Source organism: Ailuropoda melanoleuca, chromosome 2 (genome assembly GCF_002007445.2).
Source record: "Ailuropoda melanoleuca isolate Jingjing chromosome 2, ASM200744v2, whole genome shotgun sequence".
Classification (NCBI taxonomy): Eukaryota; Metazoa; Chordata; class Mammalia; order Carnivora; family Ursidae; genus Ailuropoda; species Ailuropoda melanoleuca.
The window spans coordinates 189,570,488-189,596,444 of NC_048219.1; the positions used below are offsets into that span (position 1 = coordinate 189,570,488).

General features: G+C 41.3%; 1 protein-coding gene across 3 annotated transcripts in view; it reads right to left on the reverse strand.

The window, feature by feature from the left end:
- Positions 1-25,957, reverse strand: part of PID1 (phosphotyrosine interaction domain containing 1) — a 225,994-nt gene that overhangs the window by 110,198 nt on the left and 89,839 nt on the right. For 2 of the 3 annotated variants that reach the window (XM_034655310.1, XM_019797754.2), the window contains exon 2: positions 19,588-19,734. The exons of the other annotated variant lie outside the window; for it this stretch is intronic. In XM_034655310.1, coding sequence (XP_034511201.1) covers positions 19,588-19,734 — 147 coding nt within the window. The remainder of the gene's footprint in view (positions 1-19,587; positions 19,735-25,957) is intronic. 3 annotated transcript variants of the gene reach the window in all.

Here is a 25,957-nt window from a genome sequence, read left to right on the forward strand (position 1 = left end):
GAGAGAGAAGCACAATCGTGTGAAATGTAAAACTCAGATTATTAGACTCTGAGCGGCAAGTTCAATGTGTGTTTGTCCATTAATTAATAAAAAGAGGTCTGAAAAAGTAGTCAGCAGATGTGGTGGGCAGTTTCTCAGATGGCCCCCAGCAAACCTCACCTCCTAGCACTCAGGCCCTTGCATAATCCTCTCCCCTTGAGTGTGTGCTGGCCCCTGTGACTGCTTCTAAGATGCCACTTCCTTGTTTAAGTTACAAAAGACTCTGTCTTCTATCTCGCTTATCCTGTCTTGCTCTCTCACTTGCTGGTCCTGATGGGGGTCAGCTGATCTAGAAAGAGACTCTTGTGGCAAAGAATTGAGGAAATCTTTGGCAGCCAGCCAGTGAGGCACTGCCACTCTCAACCCAACCACCTGCAAAGACCTGGATCCCGCCANTGAGGCACTGCCACTCTCAACCCAACCACCTGCAAAGACCTGGATCCTGCCAACCGCCACCTGAGGGAGCTTGCAAAGGGAACCTCTCTCAGTTGAGCTTTTGGATGAGGCTGCAGCCCCAGCCAACAGCCTGATGGCAACCACAGGAGAGACCCCAATGCAGAGACAGTCAGCTAAGCTGCACTCAGATTGGCAAACCACAGAAACTCTAAGATAATAACTGTCTGTTGCTGTAAGCCACGAGTTTTGGGGCAATTTTAATGCAACAACAGATAACTAGTATAAAAGAGTTTTCTGATATTTCACTGGTTAATAAAGAGAATCATTTTAGAAATTTAATATCCCTCCCTTTTGGACTTAGCCATATATTAATGCTCCCGAAACAAACTTCCTATATGAAAATAGTTTCTTCTGTCTCTTTTTGTGAATAAAGGCTAATGGGTTATTTACCTTCCATTAAGAAATCAATAAAGGATTGGCACTTTCTCTCTTTAATTTAAATCTATTGGCTGACTATCCTGAACTTCAGGGACATAAATTGAATAAAGAATCGATAAGCACTTTTTGACCCCCTGAGAAAATTCAGACAAATATTCCCTCAAAATCTTCAGCCCTACCTTCACCCAAAACTATCCCCTGAAGTCCTAGAAAAGAGCAGTGATAGAGAACATTAAGTAGCAGGCTCATAGATCTTATACCAGAACTTATCACGTCTTTATGTTTCTTTTGTAGAAATGAGCCATACTAAAGTCTATGCAGCAGAAAAATCAACTCCCTTAAGGCAAGGTATTTCCTACTACTAAGCTTTATTTTGCTCAAAACAGTGAGGAGAAAAGGCCAAGGGAAGATGAAGGATTTTTTTTTTTAACATTTAAGAGATTTAATAAATTAAGTTCATGGCCTTTCTTTAATCACAAACTTTTGCATATGTCATCAATTTCAAGTAAAATAAACTACACAAGGCAATGCCCTTTTCTGACTCCTCATAAGCAGCTGCTCTATTTAATACATTTGCGCAAGTCCCAGGAACATAAGAGCGGAGACAATGGAAAGATTTCTGTCAAGTACACTATGCATATTCGTATGGGTAAGCAGCTTGTGACATATGTGTTTTAATGAAAAGAACTGGGGGCCTTGAGTGTAAAAAATAAAGCATCATCATTTATTCTTTCATCATTCTTCACCATAAAATACATTTAATTTCTAACAGTAAAGATGACATTTATCTCTTACCAGAGGACTAAATTTAATCAAGGACACTAAATTCAGTCTCAGGTTTCCAATTAGATGTTAATGGTTTAAATACAACAGTTCCTGAATGAAGGCAGAGGACTGAACAAAGGCTTGAACTCAATACACTGTAAGTTCAATCAATCTTCAAGTGCTGAAAGGCAAAAATAAACAAAGTAACAATGAAGACAAGCAGACACTTCTCTGTAGGAATGAATGGAATAGGTGGACTTATGTCAAATGAGGACTGAGTTAGGCCTTCTATAAAGGAAGCACTTTGCGAAGCTAACTTATAAATATAGACACAGCAAGGCATTACAAGCCGTGCTGGATGGGCTCCCCATTTTTCTGTTTGAGAAGCTGGAATAAAGCAAGGGAGAGAGTTTGCTGGAACACAAGGAAATGCATCAGCCATTCTATATGTACAGCAGACAAAGCTTTTCCTTTGTGCAGATGTCTGGAGGGCCAAATGCAAACAAAGGGGCACGCTTCTCCCTAACATGATTCTCCACAGAAAGCGCTGGACCTCGGCTAGAACTGAGAAACCATGTGCCTGGAGCAAGACAGACAAGTTGTCAGGACCCTAGAGGATAACCGATAGCAAGTGGTCTGTTGCCTCCATCGTCAAATCGGAGCCGAAAGCAGCCTCTGCCCTCTTTTCCTGGGCCTTTGGAAGGAGAGAGGAAATAGTGATGTTCATGTCAGTAAGTGTGCAAAGACTCGCACAACTGGTGTGCAAGCTCTCTTCTAAAAGAGCATCATGCTCACAAACTATTTTTTAGCTTTATTCAGGTATAATTGACAATGAAAATTGTACATATTTAAGGTGTAAAATTTGATGCTTTGGTGCATGTATACATTATAAAACGCACACAACAATGGTGCTAATTAACACAGGTATCACCTCGCATGGGTTATCTTTTGTGTGTGTGGTGAGAACACTGAAGATCTGCCCTCTAAGCAAATTTCAAGTTTACAATATTGTTAACCATAGTCACCACGCTATACATTAGATCCCCAGGACCTACTCGTTCTGCATAACTGAAACTTTGTATCCTTTGACCAACATCTCCCCATTTTCGCCACCCACCCCCAGCCCCTGGCAGTCACCATTCTGCTCTCTGTTTCAATGAGTATGACTATTTTAGATTCCAGAGGTAAGTGAGCTCGCACAGTGTCTGTCTTTTTGTGACTGGCTTGTTTCACTCAGCATAATGTCCTTCAGGTCCATCCGTGTTGTCACAAGCCTCTCAGGATTTCTCATGCAGTCTTTCTCCTCTATCTGTCCATCCCCAAAACTCAACTGAAATCCTCACTCTTCAAAATGGGTTCCAAGAGCCTCCTGCAGAGACCCCGGCACATCCTCTCAGCCTTCTCTAAAATATCCACTTGAGTGTTGGGTGCTCACTGAACCAAAACAATAGAGAAAACATGACACCTTACGGCTCACAGGGTTCTCCAACACCACCTCACTGGGTATGACTGTATACACTGATTTCCTTCTCAGAAAAACAAGGGGACTATTTACAGCAGACGTGTTTTTACTGTGGCACAGTGTCCATTTCTCCCTCCCACAGTCAAGACATACCCAGATTTCCCTTTGGGAGTCCAGGTGAGTCTGAGCAGCTCCTCACAGGAGACACATCCAGGCTACTATACTCCTCCCTGGGCCACGAAGATCTGTTGGGCCTGTGCAGGTGACCTGAGCCTATCTAAGCAGAGAACCTGTGTTAGGAGGTAGGAATGGAAGCAGGAAGTGGGGAGAAAAGGAGTAAGCGGGACAACGAGAAAGGGGTCGAAAGAAAAAGGATGGGAGGAAAAGATAACATTGAGAGAAAAGAGGACAAGGACCAGAAAAAGAAGGGGAAAGGAAAAATACAGCTTCCCCACACCAAACCCTGCCTTGGAATACATGCATTCTCAATCTTGCTTCAACATCATGGTCAGGGCACTTAGCTTATCTTCAGTCACACTTGAAACAAAGAAGAAAAGGGGGCGCCTGGGTGGCTCAGTCAGTTGAGCGTCTGACTCTTGATTTCGGCCCAGGTCATGATCTCAGCGTTGTATGATTGAGGCCCATGTTGGGCTTTGCATGCAGCAGGGAGGCTGTTTGAGATTCTCTCCCTCTTTCCTCCATCTCTTTCTCTCTCAAAATAAAGAAGTTAATCTAAAAAAAGAGAGAGAGAGAGAGAAAGAAAGAAGAAAGGGATACAGTGTCCCAAATGCCACTTTCTCCATAGTGATGGCATAATCATCAGTTAATGAGTCAAATGTTAGAGCCTGAAGACAAATGACTACAGATTAATGAGCTAGGTAAAGAATCTATTTATCTTGCAAATACAATGAAATAAATTTTACTCCTTTCATAGTATCTGGAACTTTCCATATTTTAGATGGTGCTGATCTTAGTACTTTTCTCTTCTAGGAACCTGTGCTATGACTTTTTGAACAAGACATAAAAAAAGAAAAAGAAATTCCTAAGTCTAAATACCCCCAACATTGGGAAAATCTTTTCTACTTACTACAAAGAAATCTTGATCTATAAATGTGGAGTTTGCCGCAGCTAATGAACCATCTCAGCTATAATAGCCGGCTACTGGTTGTCAATAAATCTCAGTTTGGCCAAAGCTTGATGAACTGCACTTTATTTTGGTGTCTTTAGCATCCACACAAGCGATTATGAATTCTATTCTTATCTCTCCCATGCTACAGGAAGGAGGAGCACCAGAGTATTGGTCTGCAGAGGAAGAAAGCTAAATGGGAATTCTGCTTTTCCATCTGTTTGTTAACGGCATCACCCAGCCTGACAGGTCTAGGCTTTCTTACCTACCAGTGGAGTCCAAGAGAGGAATCTGGTCTGGAGCTAAATACCTGACACCAGCCCATCACTTTCTCTGCCCAGAACAACGGCAGACGTCAACGAATGATCTTGGCATGCTCTTCCAAAGCCAGGGAGCAGCCTCGATGTCTGCAGCACAGGAGACAAGGTCCTTAGTTTCTAAAGCAAGCTGTCTACACCCCAGGAGGTACCTGATAGAATCCCCTCAGTTGGGGATACAATACATTAGAATTTCTATTTATGGTTATTTTTATCTTCAAAAATATGAAATAAATCCAGCATGAATATACAGACTTACACCAGCCAGTCCACACATCAGATGTGGAGCTAGAAGTCTCCTACACATAAGAATATGGTGAAAAGGAGGGGCGCCTCGGTGGCTCAGTCAATGAAGTGCCTGCCTTCGGCTCAGGTCATGATCCCAGGGTCCTGGGATGGAGCCCCAAGTCAGGCTTCCTGCTCAGCAGGGAGTCTGCTTCTCCCTCTCCCTGTGCCCCGCCCCCCGTTCATGCTCTCTCACACTCTCTGTCTCTCTCTCAAATAAATAAAATCTTCTAAAAAAGAGAGAGAGAATAAAAAAGAAAAGAAGTTGATGTGGACACCTCACTCACATGATCACTCAGGTCATTATAGCTCACATTTGCCCATCTCAGAGGATTTATGGGTCATGTTATCTTGTTTTAACAAAACGCAGCTGAGATTCCTGCAAATAAATGGCAGATTTCAGATAATAAACAGAATGCACCCATAAGCAGACATCAAGAAAATAAGAGAGCTGATACACTGCCCCCCACCCCCACCTTGGTATGTCATATTTCCATCTCATTCTGGGGTGAAACTGATGATCTCACTGGGTCTAACAAGATCATCTGAAAACCCTGACATCATCAAAGCCATCTGAAATTTGGTTTTACACCCACTATTACTAAAGAAGAGCCTTGCCCAAATTAATGGTAACCATCACAATGAAGATAGACATACAATATCATGTATTTCAGATTTAGTTCATTCTCCTAAGATTTCCATTCTGTGTCTTTTAAAAATACAAATCATGTGTAAGTAACAAATACATAGATTTAACCTATATATTCATAAATTTATAGTGATCATTAGTGAATGTTTATTTTGTTTAAACAGACATATGATTGTAAAAAGAAAAACTGTATAAAGTCCGTAGCAGTGGATTTTAGTGACCATGAATGAATAAACTAATTTTTTCTTTGTCACAATGGTCTCCAACTTCCCTTCCATTGGCTCTTTTTCTCAATGACTCCAGCACACATACGGCAGAATGAGTTATCTTCCTCCCTGTTCTCTCTTTCCTGAGACGTGACTCTCATGAAGGAGAAATGAAATCAAGATTCTGTTGGCATAAGAACGACAAATGTAGCAGGTTTTTGCTATAGAAAAGACTCCATTTTTGTCATAAAGTTTGTTTTACAGAAGATTTATGTGCAGGGCCCTGAAGACCCCTGGAGCTCGCTGTCCCCAAGCCAAATGCTCTGAAGGGCCTGGGCCCTTGGGGGATGGGGCTGCAAGGAAGGGACGAGGAATAAAAGGGCTTTAGAAAGCTTCTAGAATGAGAATAAGGAGGAGAGGACAGAGGAGAGAGGTTTTTATACACAAGCAAGATGGGCTCCGAATGAGCTGGTGGGTTAACAAAGCAGAAAAGCAAACCCGGGGGCGCCTGGGTGGCACAGCAGTTGGGCATCTGCCTTCGCCTCAGGGCGTGATCCCGGCGTTGTGGGATCGAGCCCCACATCAGGCTCCTCGGCTATGAGCCTGCTTCTTCCTCTCCCACTCCCCCGGCTTGTGTTCCCTCTCTCGCTGGCTGTCTCTAACTCTGTCGGATAAATAAATAAAATCTTTAAAAAAAAAAAAAAAGAAAAAGAAAAGCAAACCCATGTTTTGTACAATCCCATGAAGAGACTATCAGTAATGTCTTTGTTATAATGGACAACAACGCCTTTCCTGCCCTAACGAATATTATGGGATAGCCAGATGGCGACATGTGAGAATTCCAGCACTGCTTGTAAGTGGTAAAAAAACAAGTTCTAAAGAGAATGCGTTAATCCATCAACGTGGGGGAGAAACTAATTTCAGCTGGATCTTTTATCTCACAAAGTAGCTTCCCTGTGTCCCAGGATGATAAACTTCATTTATCCCCATTACTTCCTGAGCAAATTATTTTTTAATTCCTGGATTTGGTTTATGAAGATGCCTGGTGACTCATAAACACCAATGTGACTAATGTCTCATTTAGAGATCTCAGTATGCACGGAAGCCCTGACATCATTTCTCTTGCCAAGAAATGAAGGTATCATATTTTCAGTAAAAACAAAGAAATGAACAGCCAGCACACCAAGGAACACATCTGCACCTGCTGTCACAGTGGTTTTTATCATTTACTTGCTAGGTAGTCAGAGGTTGAAATACTCAGAAATATAATAAGAAATATCTGTACAAATTTAAGAGCATAATTTGCAACCTTTTTATGATCTGGTTTATTTATTACCACATTCACATCTACCTCCTTTGCTACCATGTTGTCTGTAGTTTATCGACCTTTCCATCAAACCAAGGGGAGCTATATTTGAATAACAATGGTATTTTATTTATACAGCTCTACTCTTGTGAAAAGCTGAAAGTACTTTATAAATATTTCTTTAAGCTTGAAAGTAAGTTAAGGATCGCTGTATCCATCTTAGATAAATATATAAAACAAGAGAAGTTCAAACAGCTAAGATTAGCAATTTAGAGAGGGCTGAACAATTGAGAGGATAAAGATAGCAAGTTGACCTTAGACATCCATGTCTTCTTCAAACCCCGCTAAACTGATCATAATGGATATTTTTAAGTCATAAGCACAAAAGGACAAAATGAATGAGAGAAGAGACAAGAACTTATTAGAGCTTCCAACAAAGATTTGCAAACTTTAGGAAACCCAGTCAGTGTACACAGCCACATCCTCCAAACCAAGTATTATAAAACTGCTTTTATCTAATTTATCATGTATCATGTTTCTTATTTCTCAAATGGTTCCACAACTGGGAAGGGAAGCAGGAATTTTACTTAAGGCTTCCCAAAATACCAAGAAGTAAGAGTCTCCAAGTGGAAAAGGTACACAATTTTTCAAATGTATGAATGAGGGGGCAGAATTCACACTGAGGCACCTCGTCATGAAATTTCAGAGCACAAAGAACATAAAGAACATTCCAAACTTTCCAGAGAGTAGAGGAGGAAGAAAGTCACATACAAAGGAACATCACTATTTGGATCAAATAGGATCAGATCCCTCAAGAGTAACGGGGATAGTAGAAGTCAATAGACACAACCTTCATAGCTTTAAGTAGAAATTATTTCCAATCTTCCTTTCTATACCCAAACTTTCAAAAAGGTAAGGGTAGAATAAAGAAATTTTCAGACATACAAGGCACACAATTTTTACTCCTTGAATGCATGCTCTAGCAAAACAAAGAAGGAAATCCAAAGAAGAAGCAGCAAACGGAGGAGCATCCACCCAGAGGGAGAGAAGTCCCAGAGTCACAGCAGTGAGAATGGCCTAGGGGCCAGTACTCTGTTAGGCGCAGAAGGACAATGGACTCTGGAGGAAGTTCAGGAAGACATGAAGAAAGAATATGCTATCTCCACAAGTGAGTGGTTGAGACACATATTGATGGGTATATGCCAAATCAGAAAGCACATTTGAGGAAAATTAAGTATTAGTATATATAAAGTGATGAAAATGATGTCAAGGCTAAAAATAATAGACTATTAATTCAAAAAATATTGAGCAAGAAAGGAAATAAAATCATGGTGCCTCGACCCCCTCTTCAGTTATCACACAGATAATAACTAAAATTTCAGAAGTAACTATGTTAGGAATATGGAGGAAGGCAAGTGGGTAGAGTTATTATAGATCTAAATCTTTATCTACCAAGCCAGTCAAAAGGTATGACTTAAATGGTAAAAGTAGAGCATTTGACATACGAAGATAAGCATAAGAAGAAATGGCTAAAATAATTAGTTGGAGCAGGACTGGGGTGTGAGAGGGATGAAGGGGACAGGTAAACAGTTTATGTTTCATTTTTCATTTCTATTTGGTAGGGTTTTTTTTTTTTAAACTCTGCAGGTATTGCTTTGATACAGTTTTAAAACTTAAGGCAGAAAAAATCACTTGCAAAGAAAGTCTAGGCTAATATGAGATTATATTCAGTCTATACCTTCTGATGCTTCCATATTTAATGTACATTCTCCATTTAACAAACAATAAATTAAACCAGTCCTTCTAGTAGCAGATGCACTGGGGCTGTAACATGCAAGTTCCTCTAGTGTAAAAAATAAACAGAACACTGAAAAAAAAAATGACATGACCAAAAATAAGTAGAAAATATATATATACCTGAAAATGTCTTTTAAACGTTACCTTCTTACATTTAAGCACCCTGTTTGCATAAACCAGATTTTAGCTTGAAGTTATCTTAACCTTGTAACCATCTCAAGCAAGTTGTACAGTCTCTGCTGGAAACCATAAAGTATATTATTAATGAGTTTTTACCAACTTAATTGGTTTTCTTTGTGGTCTTTCTATAGGTTGCCTCACAAATGAAGTCTATCACAGAGGAACTATATTTTATCCACAGAATTAGTCCAGGAAAATTTGTAAAATAATTAACATATTTCCCAAATAACTGAACCCTAAATTCAGGTAATGATTAAACTAAATTTTCAGAACTAAACCAACAAATTGTTTCAAAGACAAATGATCTAAACAGGAAGTCATGAGAGGAAAATAGCTTCATAATGAAATACTTCTCTCAGACCCACACGTTATACTCATAATATTTTCCGTATCATTTTCAAAATTATCCTTAAAGCTTTACTGAAAAGGGGGAAGGGAGGCAAAACACTATTCCCCCTACCTGTCGTAGAACTATGGAATATTGTACAAGCATATTCATCTAATATGTAAACTACAAACAGGACATAAACCCATGATCCCATTCAAAACTTTAAGATAGTTCTTCCTTTTCAGAAATTTTGGTAAAGTAAATAAAACAAAAAAAATTTGGCTCAACGTAGGAGCAAGATCGTTCTACAGACCAATGCTCGTCATTTTTCTGTATTTTAAAGTAGTTTTCTGAATTCCAATGAAAGCATTTTCTCAATGGGCTCAAGAAATAACATAACCTAAACAACTGATTAACTAGGAGCATTATATTTCTTTTTGCTTAGAAATTTTGGCATTTCTAAAATTCCTCATTTATAAAGAAACTATCTATAATGGGCCAAGTAAGACCACCCAAAAATATTAGGTCCTCTTCCCTGGAACTTGACATGTTACCTTATAAGGAAAAAGGGTCTTTGCTGATTTGATGAAGTTAAAAATCTTGAGCTAGGGAAATTACCCTGGGTTATTGCGTGGGCACTAAATCCAAACACAAGAGTCCTTACAAGAGAAAGGGAAGGGGGGGGTTGGAACAGGCAGAAGAAGAGGAGGTAGTGGGTCCAAATAGGCAGAAACTGGAGTGATATGGCCACAAGCCAAGAACCGCCTATAGCAGCCCAGTTTCTTCTACAGCCTCCAGAGGAAACTCCCTGACACCTTGACTGCTGCCCAGTGACACCAATCTTCCACTTCTGGCCCCCAAATCTGAGAGAATAAATTACTGCTTTAACCACTGAAGTTGCCACTAAGCAGCCTGCCCCATCATCCCTGCAAATGCAGTTGAGTAGGTTGACAATTATTAAGCTGAACGCACCAGACATGTCTGACACCAGACAAGTCACGAGTTAGACGGGAAAATGTCACTTTCCCTGAAGCTACGGAAATTCTGATTTGGGCGAAGAGAAGAAACAAATGTCTAAGTCAGGGTGACTTAGAAGAAGCTGTTTTCCAAAAGGATCCAATTAGAATGGAGTTTCTTCCACATAGCTGTCCATCCAAACTCTGTCCAAAGAAACATTTCTTCTTTAAAATGTATTATTAAAAGCTAACTACCAATGTAATATTTGTTCATTGTTGACGATTTAGAAAATGCAAAAAAAAAAAAAAACAAGAAAAAAATAAGGAAATCAGAAGTTTTACCCAGAATCCTGCTATCCAGGGATCACTTCTGTTCATATTTCAGTATTTTTCAAAAATAAAATCCTAGTAGCATTTTGCAACCAGGTTTTTATTTCATTTAATACATGATGAACATTTTCCACAACAGTATAATTTCCACAACAGAATTTTTAATGACTGCATGTTTTCCTTGGTGTTGTGGAGCAAAAATATTATACTATCAATTTCAGGCATTTAGGTTGTTTTCCCATTTTTCACTAATGAATCTTCGCTGATCTCCCCAGAGTTTTTGAAGATAAGAAGTAAAGTAGGCAGTGACATTTGGAGATACAGGAAGATATAGTCTTTGACATGAGTCCTAAGATTAAGCTCTGTTGTCACATCTGATGCCCATTTTTCAGCTACAGCTCTCTCGTTGTGGGGCACCAGGAAATTAATAGTTTGAAGGTGTCAAAGATTCCCAGAGAATACCTCAACGGGCCAAACAGCTCTACTGCACCCATCATAGGGTAGAGAAACCCCATAAAGAAGCCTACAATCCCACTCAACAAGCCTTCAGGCAGAATGATAATAAACACTCTAAACACTTCGATCAGCTGAAGTAAAAACAACTCCTCATATGAAAAGATGTTAGTCATCAAATAACAAAGGTGAGTTCATGAAGGATGAAAAGCTTTGCTGAAGCCACCACAACTGTCAGTGGGAAGACTGAAGGACAGAATTCAAAGTCCTAAGGGGAGACTTGCAGCCAAAAAGTTTACAACCACAATCAAAATATCCTCCCATGCTAGGCACCACAGCTGTAGCATAAGTAGTGTGTATGTCAAACATATACACAAAGACCATTCTAGAACAATATATGAGAGCTTCGGCCATCCCTAGAGTTGTTTCCATTTTCTCCCCTCGACACTTCCGAGACTAGAACAGGGTGGCCAGGAGAGTGGGCACCATGTGTAGGATAAAATGACAGGAATAAGACTGAGGACAGTTTCAGTGCCTGGTGGGGAGGACCATCCTCTTGTTCTCATAATGTTCCTTTTCCAGTGATTCTTCTTTCTCTCTGGTCCTCAAATATCAGAGGTGGGTACATGTTTCCACGTGTAAGTGCATAAGTCTGCCTCGCTCCTTTCTCTTCTCACGGCCCTAGTCTCCTTGAGGGACCAGACCTCTATGAAACTCTGCCTCCATATAACAAGGTACCCTTTGGGTGTTGCCTAGTGGTGGTCTCACAGAAACTTCAAATTTCACAAGCTTGAACTCATGACTTCTGAAATCCTGCCTCTCTTTCTCTACCTTGGAAAATGGGTTGCCAAATGAGAAACCTGGAATGAAAGCCTGAAAAGGGGGCTCAAGATTTCTCCAATGAATGAGAACATTCCCCCCACCCCCACCCACCAGGAAGACAAAAGCCCCCCGGTGCAGAAGGCCAAACCACATGCTAGCTGATGGTCATTCATGACGGCCTGCATGGGGCCCTGGAGAGTAGCCGATTCTCAAACTCAGGCTCATCTCATCTGTGCAAGAACATCTCCATGTGTATTCAAGGGGATGGGCTGGGCTGCAACGCGGAAGAAAAGACCCCCCAACCCATGCTCTGCAACCTGAGAATTTGCACTTGCTTCTACTGCCCTTGTTCTTCCTACTGAATGTACGCTTCCGCCTTCAGATCATTAAACCTATCTTTTCTGTAATAGACATTTTTGTTGCCTCTCTAGCATCTCCTTCCCTCTTCCCTCCAGTTGGAATTTGCAGATTCCAAAGCAAATAAATTTCAGTGACTTAAGTCAATTCCAGTTAGTTTTTCTGTTATTTCAACCCAAAAGACCCAAAACCATTGTTTACCCTTGTGTCCCTATTAACATCTGGAAAATCCTGAGAGTGTGCAATATATTCTTGTAGATGAAGAAAGAAATGAAAGAAGAAAATTAAGGAGAAAGAGAGGGAAGGGAGAGAGGAAGGAGGGAAAGAGAAGGTCAGAAATTTTACAAATCAACAAAGAGTAAAAAATTGCAGAAAAATAAAAGCTTGTCTCTTAAACAACAGATGTGAGCTCACACCAACTTCTCCCTTTCTACATTTGGGGAGACAAGCTCAAGTAAATGTGCTTCGATTTGTTTATAGGAAAGTCTGAGAAAGAATAAAGAGAAAATGGATTCGAATTAGACACCATTTACTCTGAATCTAGAGGTTTACATTTTGCTTTAAACCAAGAGGTTTTAAAGAGCCAATAAAGACTACAAGCCTGAATCTTACTTCATATGTTATTATTCTTTATTTTATTTGTATTCTGTCTTGATATCAAAATCAGACATGTATTTTGCAAGGAGAAAGTCTGCACAATTGGCAAAACTGGACTCATGCCATGCCCAAATTACCTACACCTAAGAAAAGGCTGCAAAATGCATTCAATGAGGATGACGACATGGTATAATCAATGTTTCTCCTTTGTGTGAATGGGTAAAATCAGGGTCCTTTGGCTAAAATGGAAAAAAAAATGAGAAAATATGACTACATTTCTAATTAAATAGAAAACTGATCAAATAAACACAAAAATATGTGTGAAATAGACACATGTGATGCTAATTTTAAATATATTTAAATTCAGATCAGGAGCCCACATTGTAAGTAGGGTTGCTGGAATTTACTTCTAAGACTGGCCATCTTACACGGGCACAGAATGGTAGGATTTGAGGACTGCCTGCAAAGCCTTCAGCTCAGGAACTTCTCTGCCCTGTGCAGCTGGATATCAGCCACATCCTTCCTGAGACCTAGTGACTACTAGCAGTTATTCCTAAATGCACGAACCTCAAAAAGAGTAATATAAAAATCCTCATGCTGTAAATGAATCACAAGTCCCCTCTTGGGAATTAGCTTGTTCGATGGCTTCTGCCCTCACAGAAGGGAACAGGACAGTGAGCGTCTTAGATGGGACTTCACATGATGCTAAGCCAGGTGCCTCACTCAGGGAGAGGAGAGATTAGGCATCTAGAGCATTCTATGGGAGAGTAGGCCCAGGTGAGGCCCTGGTGGGGCCCACAATGAAGCGTGAAGGGACAGAGGCAGTTGGATGCCCACCAGGCTGCAGAATGAAGACAAGGGCACTCTCACCATGAGCAATGAGAGAACCAGGGATGGGGGTGGGGAGCAGAAAGAACTATCATATGCTCAGTTAGCCCTATTCACCACCAATTCCCAAAGCCTGTCTGGTGGCCGAGAAGAACCAGACCTGGAGACCAATCTCAGGACCCTGGGTCCACCCAGCTATAGTGAACAGGTGCAGAGGAAAGACAGCCAGGTAAACCAGAACAAAGGCAGGTAGATTCAGATCCAAACAGGAGACCTATGTAAGGAACTGCCAACTTTCCTGCCTTTCCTTCTTGCTTCTTTCCCCAGGTATGTGTCCTCTATGTCACCTTCCTTCTTCAAATCATCGATGTCTTTGCACTCAAACTACCACCATTCACAAACTTTATCAAAGGTTTTAAATGAAAGATAAATGTTATAACATGTGCTAGACCCCCAATTGTGTGTCAGCGTCTTCATTCCAGCATTGCTACTATTTTGCTTTAAAACTATAAACGCCATAAACCTGGAGACTATCTCTGTGGAATAGGTTTTATACAGTGTTCACATGGGCATACAGGAATTCAAAGGACATTTTGTGTTTTATTTCCTATATATGTTTTACAAGGAATGTGACTTTTTCTCTTTTTTTCAAAAACCAAATTTGAGAGCCTGAGAGGCATATTAAGAGTAAAATTATATGACACTTTTAGTACATTTTCCTCATGCTTTCTGGGTTTTGTGAACAATGACAAAATTCTAATCCAATTAAACAAGGTAAATTTGAGTCTTGGACCTTTAGAAAAGAGAATGCCTGAAATACAGTGACCTTGGTTCTGGCCTATCAAAGATGCAGAAACTGAGGCCTGCAGAAGCAAAATGACTTGCTAAAAATCACATGACAGAGCCAGTTTTAAGAGCTATCTTAGGACACACATGGGAGCCACTCAGGTCATTAAGAGGGTGTGGAATCTAGTGGGGAGGAACAGAGACTATGGAGACAAACTGAGGAAGTTCAAATGCAGGTATTGCCAGTTACTCAATGGATACTCTAGTACAGGAAAGAACCTCTCTATGCCTCAACTAACTTACCTGTGAAATGGGGCCACAGATGGCACCTGAACCAATGAAGACCCAATGGTTCTACACCATGAAAAGTACATAGGAGAGTGCTTAATGTATTAATAAACATCAGCTCCTTATTATTATCATTATTTCTGTATTATCAGTATTTTATTACTAATTATCATCATCATCATCACCATTTCATGAAGACTTTGAGAACTTTGGCAAGTAGGCCCAGAAGTGAGTCAATCCAACCAAGAACAGCTCCCCCTGTAGGATAAGGAACATTATCTGATGCACACGTCACCCTGCCCCTTACTTTCTTGGATGTCAGCCTCCTGGTCAGCTGTGGCAAACCCATTCTAACCATACAACGGCTAGCTAGCTCCATCCTCCATGTCCCAGCCTATCTCCCACCTCCCCAGATGTGAATCCACATACGTCACTTACGTGGCTCTTCTCACACACCACTCTGCAGCTCAGGTCCTCAAGCTCCAGGCAATGCCGGGGCCCCACAGTCATGGAAATTGCACACTTTATTTTTAAGTGCAGGTTTTTTCCTGCCTGCTAAGCTGAGCGCCTGCATCAAAATCTCTGGAAAGAAGGTCCAGAAACCTGCCCTCCAGGGCTTTCTGATACACATGCAAGTTCCAGCAGCCCTGGAGGTTTATTGATTCAGGCACTCATCTATTCCTTCCACTTGACTACAAACTGCATTACCCGCAACGTCTGCTTTGATGCCTTTCTCCACAATTCCATGTACACAGTAGGTTTTCAATGACTATTAATTAAATAAATGTTTGCTAACAAGTCAAAGCCACCTAGGATTCTGTGGTGCGATGCATGAGAAGCCAGGTGTGACCAACCATTGTTGCTGTTGCTGCAAAATCAGACACAGCATCGGATACTCTGAAAAGCTCCAACAAGAGTGCGGGCAGGCGTGTCCTAATGGTATGCAGTGGGTTTTGCAGTTAAATGACTACACTCCAGAAAAAAAAAAAGTGGCAGCAGTAGAGGAAAACACACAAAGACCCAGCTGCCCACAACATGAATAGCCTGGCAGGGCAATCCCATCAGGACCCACCGAGAATACAGATCAGAGGGAAGGGGGAAATCTGAGATGAGCCAGAGCCTCGATGGTGCTACCCATAATCCATTTTCAACTCCCTTTTCCTTTGCTTCCTCCTGCCTCTCTCTCTCCCCAAACCCACAGTTATGTAAGCACGACTGGAGAGCTGTTTAGGCAAAAAGAACTAACAGTGTGCGCTGACGGAGGGTCTTGTCTGCTGGTCTCGCAGCTGGGCCTGGGCTACATTGTGCTCATTATTCCTGGCAGGCGGGAGCCCGAGAGAGAGCTCCTCCTTCTGCAGCTGGCATTTTGTGAGCTAAGTTACTCGTAAGAATCAGAGAGGAAGCCCGCATTTTGTTCCTGTGGAATGTGGGGGGGGGGGGATGGGGAGGCCAGGACATTCTAAACAGAAATTTCAAGGCTCAAACATGTAACTTTTTCATTGTGTTTTTATCGAAAGAATGTGATTCTGAACACAAACATGAGATTGTCATTGAGAATTAAAGAATGTAACTCCAGTGCATTTAAGTTAAATCATAACTCTCTAAAGGGCATGACAGTATACAAGTTGAAGAATGATACATTGGGGGTTTTCTTCCTTCAAATAGAATCATAAAGCTAGAGTTGGCCCGCATCCCTGATTCCAGATCATGATTATCTACTCCTGGAATTTCATCTTCAAAATTTCTAGGGATGGCAAGTTCATAAACTTTGTATATAGCACAGTGGAATGTGTTTTTCACCTTGAATGCCTAAGTTCTTCCCTGTGTCCAGGTGAAATCACTGATGATCCCCTTTGTCTAGTCAGCCCCACTGACTGATGCCAGTGCACTCTCACTCTCTTCCGTGTGCTCTTCTGAATTCCTTCTATTTTTTCCAATATTTTTTTAGAAGTAAAATAAGCAAACATAACCTAACACAATACACAGAAAAATAATTACTCCACAAATCTCACACCCTATGCTCCTTTTCATGAAAATAATAGTTTTTATTATCCTAGCAAATATTTCACCCTCTAGCAAATATCTCTCTCTCTCTCTCTCTCTCTCACACACACACACACACACACACACACACTTCTTTCATCTCCCAACTGGATTGCTAGATCTTTTATTACGTAACTGCATTTTTCCCCTCCCATTTAAACATACTTTGCAGCCTTTATCAAATGAAACTCTCCTCCTTCCACTTGTCCCTACTGACTTCAACTTGCTTTTGAGGGACCATTTTCCCCAACAGGAACAGAATTCAAAATGACTCTAGGAAATCTCTAAAGTATGTATAACACAATTTGATCTCATATCACTTTCAAATTTAATGAGTATTTTTATAATTCCTTTGTATCATCAATTCCCCTTGTAGGCAAGGGGACCTAAGGCCAGTTCTGTGGTTCCACTGTCTCCAGTTGAAGCGGAGCCTCTGGCAAGTGTTTTTTGGAAGCTGGAAGTCCACCTCAGCATACTTACCATTTAAAATCACTTTTTTGTAGTGCAGTCATATAACTCCCTTGCCTAAATCTGACGGTTCCCCACAGTAATCAGAACAAAGTCTAAACTCCCTGCGCCATGACGACAAGGCCCATCCTCTACCTGGACCCTTGCCTGACCGCACCACAGAACACAACTTCCTCAACTCCCGGGTTCCACTGCCCATTCCTCTCCAGTACAAAGCGCACCCAGACCATCTCCACCTCTGAGAATCAGTGCTCCCTGTCCGCTCTGCCTGAAAGACTCTTCCACAGGTTCTTCCAGACTGGCTTTCTCAACAGCCAATGCTTGTTTACCCGTACTTTCTCCTCCCTCCTCCCCAACTAGAAGTTAATCCCTACAAAGATGTTGGTGGGCGTTGTGCCCACTGTCCCCAGGGCAGGGCAGATAGTGAGCACCCACTGGGTATTTGTGGGACGGACGAACACGTGCGGGGTTCTGTGTACACAGCCGTCACTCAAGATTTCTGTAGGTTCCAATCTGACCACACCAATGCAGGAACAGGGGAGGGGATGGAATATTCTGGCAAGAAAAATCGACAGACCTCGACTTCCCTAACCTAGAAAAGCAACAAGGAAAGGCGTGTGTCTACAAAGTTACAATAGAAACCCACATGCAAACATATATTTTTGTTTTATTTTATTTTCACTACTCAAAATAAATTTCTGCCCCTTATTTAATTTTTTACTCCTCAAAGCAACTTGCTGATGACAAAATATGCATAAACATATTTTTTTTGTCACCTCTGAACTTATCGCTATATTCATCAATTCATGTAAAAAAGAATACCATGTGAGAAAGAACTCAAAAGCTTACCAAAACTATACATCTCAATTCTAGGGTTTTTTTAAGGTCAACATTACAGTTTACATAAATGAAAAAAATGTTTTTTAATGGATTCTGAGGAATGAATATTAGTATCAATTCGGAGAGCTGAAGCCAAACAAAAACGCAAAATAACCCCCAAAGGAGAAGTACACTGTTGAGAAACTTGTTTTCTATTCTTTAAGATGTGTTTTATTCAGAGTGCAAATACAAAGGGAGGAAATATCACTAAGGACAGAACTTTTCTTGGGAAGCCCCAAAGTTCCACAGGGCTACAGCAAACACAGTGAGAGGACTATTTTATTCATACATACTAGAACTTATGTCTTTAATGTATACCTGGAAACAATGGAGAGCAGCCCTAATTGCTAAAAATACATCAAGATCTCCTACTCAACACCCAAAGAACAAATAATCCAATCAACAAATGGGCGGAAGACATGAACAGACATTTCTGCAAAGAAGACATCCAAACCATCAGACACATGAAAAAGTGCTCAACGTCACTTGGCATTGGGGAAATACAAATCAAAACCACAATGAGATACCACCTCACACCAGTCAGAATGGCTAAAATTAACAAGTCAAGAAACAACAGATGTTGGCGAGGATGTGGAGAAAGGGGAACCTTCTTACATTGCTGGTGGGAATGCAAGCTGGTGCAGCCACTCTGGAAAACAGTATGGAGGTTCCTCAAAAAGTAGAAAATAGAGCTACCCTAGGACCCAGCAAATTGCACTACTGGGTATTTACCCCAAAGATACAAATGTAGTGATCCAAAGGGGCACCTGCACACCAATGTTTATACCAGCAATGTCCACAATGGCCAAACTATGGAAAGAGCCCAGATGTCCACTGACAGATGAATAGATAAAGAAGATGTTATATCTATATACAATGGAATATTACACAGCCATCAAAAAAACTGAAATCTTGCCATTTGCAATGACATGGATAGAACTAGAGGGTATTATGCTAAGTGAAATAAATCAATCAGAGAAAGACAATTATCATATGATCTCACTAATATGGGGAATTTAAGAAACAAGGCAGAGGATCATAGGGGAAGAGAGGGGGGAAAAAAGAAACAAGGTGAAACCAGAGAGGGAGATAAACCACAAGAGACTCTCAATCTCAGGAAACAAACTGAGGGTTGCTGGAGGGGAGGGGGGTGGGGGGATAGAGTGGCTGGGTGATGTACATTGCAGAGGGTATGTGATGTGGTGAGCGCTGTGTATTGTGTAAGACTGATGAACCACAGACCTGTATCCCTGAAACAAATACATTATATGTTAATAAAAAAAAGAAAACTAATTAACTAAATAAATAAATAAAAATAAAAATACAGCAAGATATGGATTCATCCAACCATCACTCATTGGAGCTCATTAGTTGTGTTACATTTTCATTCCTTTCAGAAGTCACCACTGGGAAACAAGTATCCTAAGGCTATGAGTCCTTTGGTTTGTCCCACCAAGAGGACCCCTGCTGGCCACATGCCACATACCTTGCAGCCACTGTGAGTTCTGGTCTTCATCAGGGGCGTGGTGGTGCACAGCTCGATGGCCTCGGGCTCATGGAAGATGACTGCTGGAAGGGGTTCCTTTTTTAGTGTGAGGACATTCAACTTGGACTTCAGCATGGTCTGAAAGTGCTGAGAAGCAAGATAGATAGATAGATAGAAAAATTAAATAAATAAATAAATAAATAAACAAGCAAGCCAGCTGCAGTTAAAGTTTTTGGCACTGTACATGGCACAAGTGTACATCAAACCCAGGAGCAAAATCTTTGTTTTACAAACTCTCTTTTACTAGGGGAGGTCAAGAGAAACTTCATAAAATGAAGGGAAAAACTGTCAGGACAGCACCAATGTGACACCGTGGGAAACGGCCAACCCCCATGCAGAGACCAAGGAAACGTGGGGTTAATGGGAGAATCACCTAGGACCTTGCTCTGAGAAGTTCTTTCAAAGCATCATATAGAGATAGAATCCTAGAGGTTCAACCATGCCCATGTCAGCCAAATAAGGGTAGATGTTCAGGAGAGAATGCTAACAGAGCTATTTGGGAGAGCAGTCTAGAGCTAATGGAAAAGGAGAAGACCAAATGAAAAACAACACAAGACTCCTACTCTCTGCCTTCCCCAGTTCTGCCATGCATTGGCTGAAGAACTTTAGGAAATTCACTACTTCTCAATAGACCATTTCATCTGCTGGACTCTAGGTAAATATCTATTCTATATGCAGCTCCCTTTGGCATTGGTTTTAAAATATGCCCAGAATCCAACTACATTTAATCACTGCTATGTATACACCCAGTCCAGGCCCATCTTTGTTTGGTCCACCATAGCAGCTGGTTCGACCACTTCCAACCTTGCCCCAGTGCAGGGTGTTACCACAGTGCAGCCAGAGGGAGCCTTCTAAAATCAAATCATGGCCTGTCACCCCTCTGCTAAGACTCTCCTAAGCCTTCCCTTCTCATAGAAAAATTCCAAGTCCCTTCCCTGGCCTTGAAGCCCATGCACAATTCAGAGACCTCTGTTTCTCTAACCTTGGCTCCCACTCCTCACCCTCTCACTTGTACCCAACCACCATAGTCTCTTTATTCTTCTGAGAATAAGGCAAAGACTCATGTGCCTTGGGATATCTGAACATGCTACTCCTGCCCTGGTATCTGCACACCTGGCTTCCTGATCTTCTTGAGGACCTTGATCAAATGCCACCTTACGAGACAGTTCCATCTTCAGGAGAGCTCCATGATTGTTTTAATGCTCTTCAGTTAATGTCACAGTCTTGAAACCCCTCATAACTTTTATCTCTGAACTTGCGTTTTGTAAGCTAAGTTCAATGAGACAGTAGTGTACATGCGTGAGTAGAGGAGATACACACCGTATGTGCAACCCCTGATCCTAGGAATTCAGTGAGATGCAAAGTGAGTACAAGGAAAGCATGTTAAGCCTATGGCTCAGTAAGAAGCACTCTGGCAGCCCCAAGAGGCCATGCTTTAGGAGTAGAACTTGCTTCAAATGCAGAAAGAAGTCAGTTTGTTCTAACAAACATGAGTGATCAAGGAACCCTAGCGTATCCCTTTTATTTGTATGACTTTCCTGTAGTAGGTACCCACTTACACTGAAAACGACAACAGAGAAGAAAAGGGACAGGCAGGGCAGCCACAGCTCCTCCTCCTCCCATCTGTCCCTCCTTGTGAATCAGTAAACCAAAGGTCAAGTGTCGGGAGAATGTGCATGTATTAGAGATGAAAGAAAAACGGGTGAGTTAGTTTTGTAGTGTTTCCATTGTTCTGGTAAACACAACATTCAGATGCACCCATGAAAAAGGAAATGCAGATCGTGTGACTTCAATGATTCCACTCCTATATATTTGTATTTAAAGTGGGCACTGCACAACATAATGATGACTGGCAGAGTCATATTATAATCTAAATTTTGAATTTTTCTTTACTTACAAGTGAAATAGCAAAAGCAACCAACCAACCAAACAGAGAAAAACACCATGACTATTGCAGAAAGAGATTCAGGGAAGAGGGGAAAAGGTTTTATGATTCAGTACCTTTGGTGCCACTTTTTTTGACTTTCTGAGTAGAGGATACTGCATTTTCACTTTGCCCTGGGCCTCACAAATTATGTAGCCAGCTCTGCATGCATATACACTCATCACTGTCTATTCCCTTCCTCTGCTTTGTTATTCTCATCGCTACTTATCACCATTACAAAATTAGGTATTTTGTTTATCTTATTTTCTGTCATCTTCAATTAGAATACAAATGCCATAAGAGCAGAAACTGTTTTATTCAATGAAAGATCCCAAGGGCCTAAAACAGTTTCACAGGTCGGCACAGAATCTACTAGAACTCCCAACTGGCCATGCTGATGGTCCATTTTATGTGCCCACTTGCCTAGGTTACTACACTGTTACTCAACCAAACACTAATCCAGGTGTCGCTATGAAGGTATTTTGTAGGTATGATTAAAGTCCATAATCATTTGAATTGCAGACATATCCTAGATAATCTGGATGGACTCGATTCAATCCACTGAAAGACCTTAACAGGTGAGGTGAGGCTTCCCTGAGGAGGAGGAACTTGTACCTGCGAATGGAAGCTTTTGTCCATGCCGAGACTTCCAGCCCACCCTTCCTGATAGCTTGCCCCAAGGATCTCAGACTTGCCTCGCCAGCATCGACAAATGCATAAACCAGTTCCTTGAATAAATCTTGAGGCTTATCTCCTACTAGTTCTGTCTCTCTGATCTAAGCCTGACTCATACTGCCACTTTCTAGGATACAAAGTTGCCACGCCTGGTATTTCTTCAAATGGGAGAGAGATCCGTCCTTATCTTTCCCAGTGAGTATTGATTTGTATTTTTTAAAAACATAAAGGTAAGTTTTCATATGAATCGGGAAGCTTCTGTCTTTGTTCCTAATTGGTTCTCATCCAACATGGGGGTTACAAAGGTGTCTGAGAGGAGCGAGAGGCAAAGTTGGTTGCCAATGTGGGACAGCCACTGAGGCCATATGATGAAGAGGGTGAAGGGGAGAGTGGCTCAGAAGAGGAGGTAACGAGCAAGTGGGGACACTGTCCCCCCATCTGCCATTTTGCTGGAACTCTATGAGAAATACATGAAACCACGGCTCAACTCTGCCTGACTTCTGCCACACAGTAAGTTCCTAAAGATGGCCCCAGAGGTGACTCTATTCTCATGAAGGCTGCCCAGAAGCTCTGAGAGCTGTCCTCCTGCCCCCGCTGTGGGACCAAATGTCATGGCTATTGGTCCAGTCGCCGAGCACGGAGAGAGACGGGAAGCTGCAGATTAGAACACACACACAGCCGGAGAGCCAAGTAAAAGAAGGAAATAAACATTTTTAAAACCCAAAATTGGGGACAGGAAGACCATGGAGTTCAAATGCCATCTTCAACACGGGCTGTGTAACCAGAGCTACCTAACTCTTCAGAGCCTTGCATCTCCGCCCAGCAGGCGTGTGCCCCGCGGGAGCTCACCGGCCCACTGCGGGCACCTTCCCCGAACACCTGTGCTCAGCCAGCCACTGTGGCAGGTGCAGCTGGAGCAGAAATCGAATGTTAGCCTCTGCCTGAAAGGGGTTCTCACAGTGCTGGAGACTGGGAAATCAAATGACAACTGCAAATAGTGTGAGTTCATCAGACGAGCTGAACAGAGACGCTAAGGCGGTAATTGAACGTGAAATTGAGAAATGAGTCCTTTAAAAAAATTTTTTTTTCTTTAATGGCTTTGTCCTTTTTGCCCACAATGAAAGGATGAGGGTAAAGAGGGAAATACACTGTGAATTATCTGATGAGTCACTGAGTCTACAATAATATGTCCTTTTTATAGAAAATTAACATTTTTATGTAACTCTGAGTTGCTCTTGTAAATCTTCTAGTGGTAGAAGTGTGATAACTTTAGCTGTTTGTGATAAGAACACTCCTGTGCCCCCTTGGAGGAAATGTTTCCACTGCTCTCCAGCTGCTCTGTGGAATGGAGCTGTCCCTGTCCCGACTCTGGGAAAGAATATGGGACACAGGCTGACCACCCGAGTACCTACCGTGTGTCCCTGGCTAAAGGCATTGGTTCGGAGGAAACTCAAGACTGGCTGAATAGACTCTTCCAGAAGTCTGAACTACAGAGTTGCCAGGCCAGGGTGATGTGAGTACAAAGCTGCGGCTGACCTGCTTACCCGCCAAGGTCAGTCTGAGAATGAAGGACTGCACAGAGACAAAGACAGCCGAGATACGGAGGGTCACAGACTTGACATTGCTGAGCCCTGGCTCCAGCCGCATCTGACTCAGATCCATCCACGGATTTACGGAGAATACGAACCAATACATTCTCTGCGATGCTTCAGCGCACTTGGGTTAGCTGTCTGAGCCTTGCAACTAAGAGTCTCGCCAACACAAATTACTTTTTGGTGAAAAGAAAAATCGTCCGAGGCTATAAAATGGAGCCACTAACAAAATTTTAAAAGGACTTCATAAATGTTGAACTGCAGAAGCCAAGAGCAACATTATATCTAAAAAAAAAAAAAAAAAGATAGTGAATCTTGCACTTTGTTACCTGAATAGGCCGAGCCTTAATGATGAAACACCAGTAATAATCTAAAGGAGGTATTACAGTCCCCAGGTTATTCATGCCTAAAGTAAAGTTCTCTGAGCTCCTGCCAAAATGAGATGAATTCCAAGTCTCAAGAGATAGCCAAAGAGCGTACCCACAATGACACCAATTCAGGTGGCAAGCTCTCTTGCTCGGTAGCAAAGAGGGAGATGGGACAGCCAGCTCTATCAGAAATGCACGGCCTTGTATTTCCCAGGTCTCAGCTTTCCCATCTGTCAAGTGTGAAGTGCTATGTTATGCCATGTAAAAAATAGTATTGCTTGTTCTTTGCGTGGGTAGAAAAGTGCAACAAAGACAATGCAATTTACCATAATCCAGGAGCATTATAAAAAGGCAACAAAAGAGGAATCTAACAGAGAAGCTTGGAAAAGCGATTGCTCCCAAATGAAAGATGCACAGAGTTCCATAAAGAAAATGTGTTATTCATTCTTAAAGGAGGGAAGTGAATAGTGTTGTAGAAAATTAGGGCACTGCCCTGGACAAATTAAACAAAGCTCGGCTTTCTGCATTTGGTGCTTTATGTGCAATCCTAAAATAGAGCCTCTAAATCAAGCCCCATTATGCGGATGGGGTAATCGCCATGCCCTGTATAATTTTACAGTTGGCGCTTCCTACTCCTATTCAGACATTAATCTCTGACAGTTTAGCAGGCAAGGATTTACATATTTTACCAATTCAAATCGGGTGTATCTCACCTTTGTATTGACTCTGTATCCAAAATATAAAGCATCTTTTGAAGGCAAATCCTGCTTCCTCTTTTTCTAAGATAACTGGAACACTCTCCTCGCTCAAATTAAAGAAAAGGCATTAAGGTTTTAATCCCTGGTTCATCCTTGCATTGTGAAGGCTGGCTAAAATGGTCAGTTTTAACTTGAACATTACTGATTCAGCAAGGCCCTCATCAAGCTTCAGAAATATTGCAAATGTTCTCCTGAAGAGAATCACAAGGAACAAGTGGGTGAACCAAATAAATGGAAAACTTCAGTACCCCAAACAAATGTTAATTTGTACCAGCGTGCAGAAATCAGTAGGGCTTTCACATTCTGTTCATAACCACACTTCATTTTATTACTTGGGGGGTATGTAAGAATTAATTAAACTTTGTTGTGGTTTCCTTACATTTTATACCACTTGTTTTTAACAAGGTAGATTCAAGCCCCAAGCATGAAAAAAGAAACCATAGCAATACTCCACTGTGACTTTCAGAAGATCTCACTTATCATTTTTAATGCAAATTCTTAGATTTCTGTGTTTAAATATTTATTCTGGCATTTTTACAAAACAAAAAATAATATAAAAGCAAGAAAAAATTATTTCCTGTTAAAGAAACAGCAAATGATTTGTTAAATGATTAAGAGTAATCACATGAATGAATATAAGAAAAATTTACTTACATTCAATTTTCATGTAAGTAGGTTTTAATGCAAAATTTTGTTTTTCATTTTGTCCTTTTTTTAAAAGGAAACAGGGTTGGAAAATCTCCCCCCAAAGCCAGCAAGCATATTCAAAATCGCACTCTTTCACTTTAAGGATTAATTTTTTTTTAATGCAGTTTATGTTGATCTGGTATTTCAAGAAAAGAAAGACCAAGAGCAGTCTGGCATTTCCCTTCTTGCTGCAAAGTGTCCTAGTAACTGCCTTATTGAAAAAAGTTCCAACTTAATTTTAAAGGCCTACCTCCAGACACTCCTAAATTTAAAAGGTTGTCTATATCTGTTAAAGTGATCGCTATT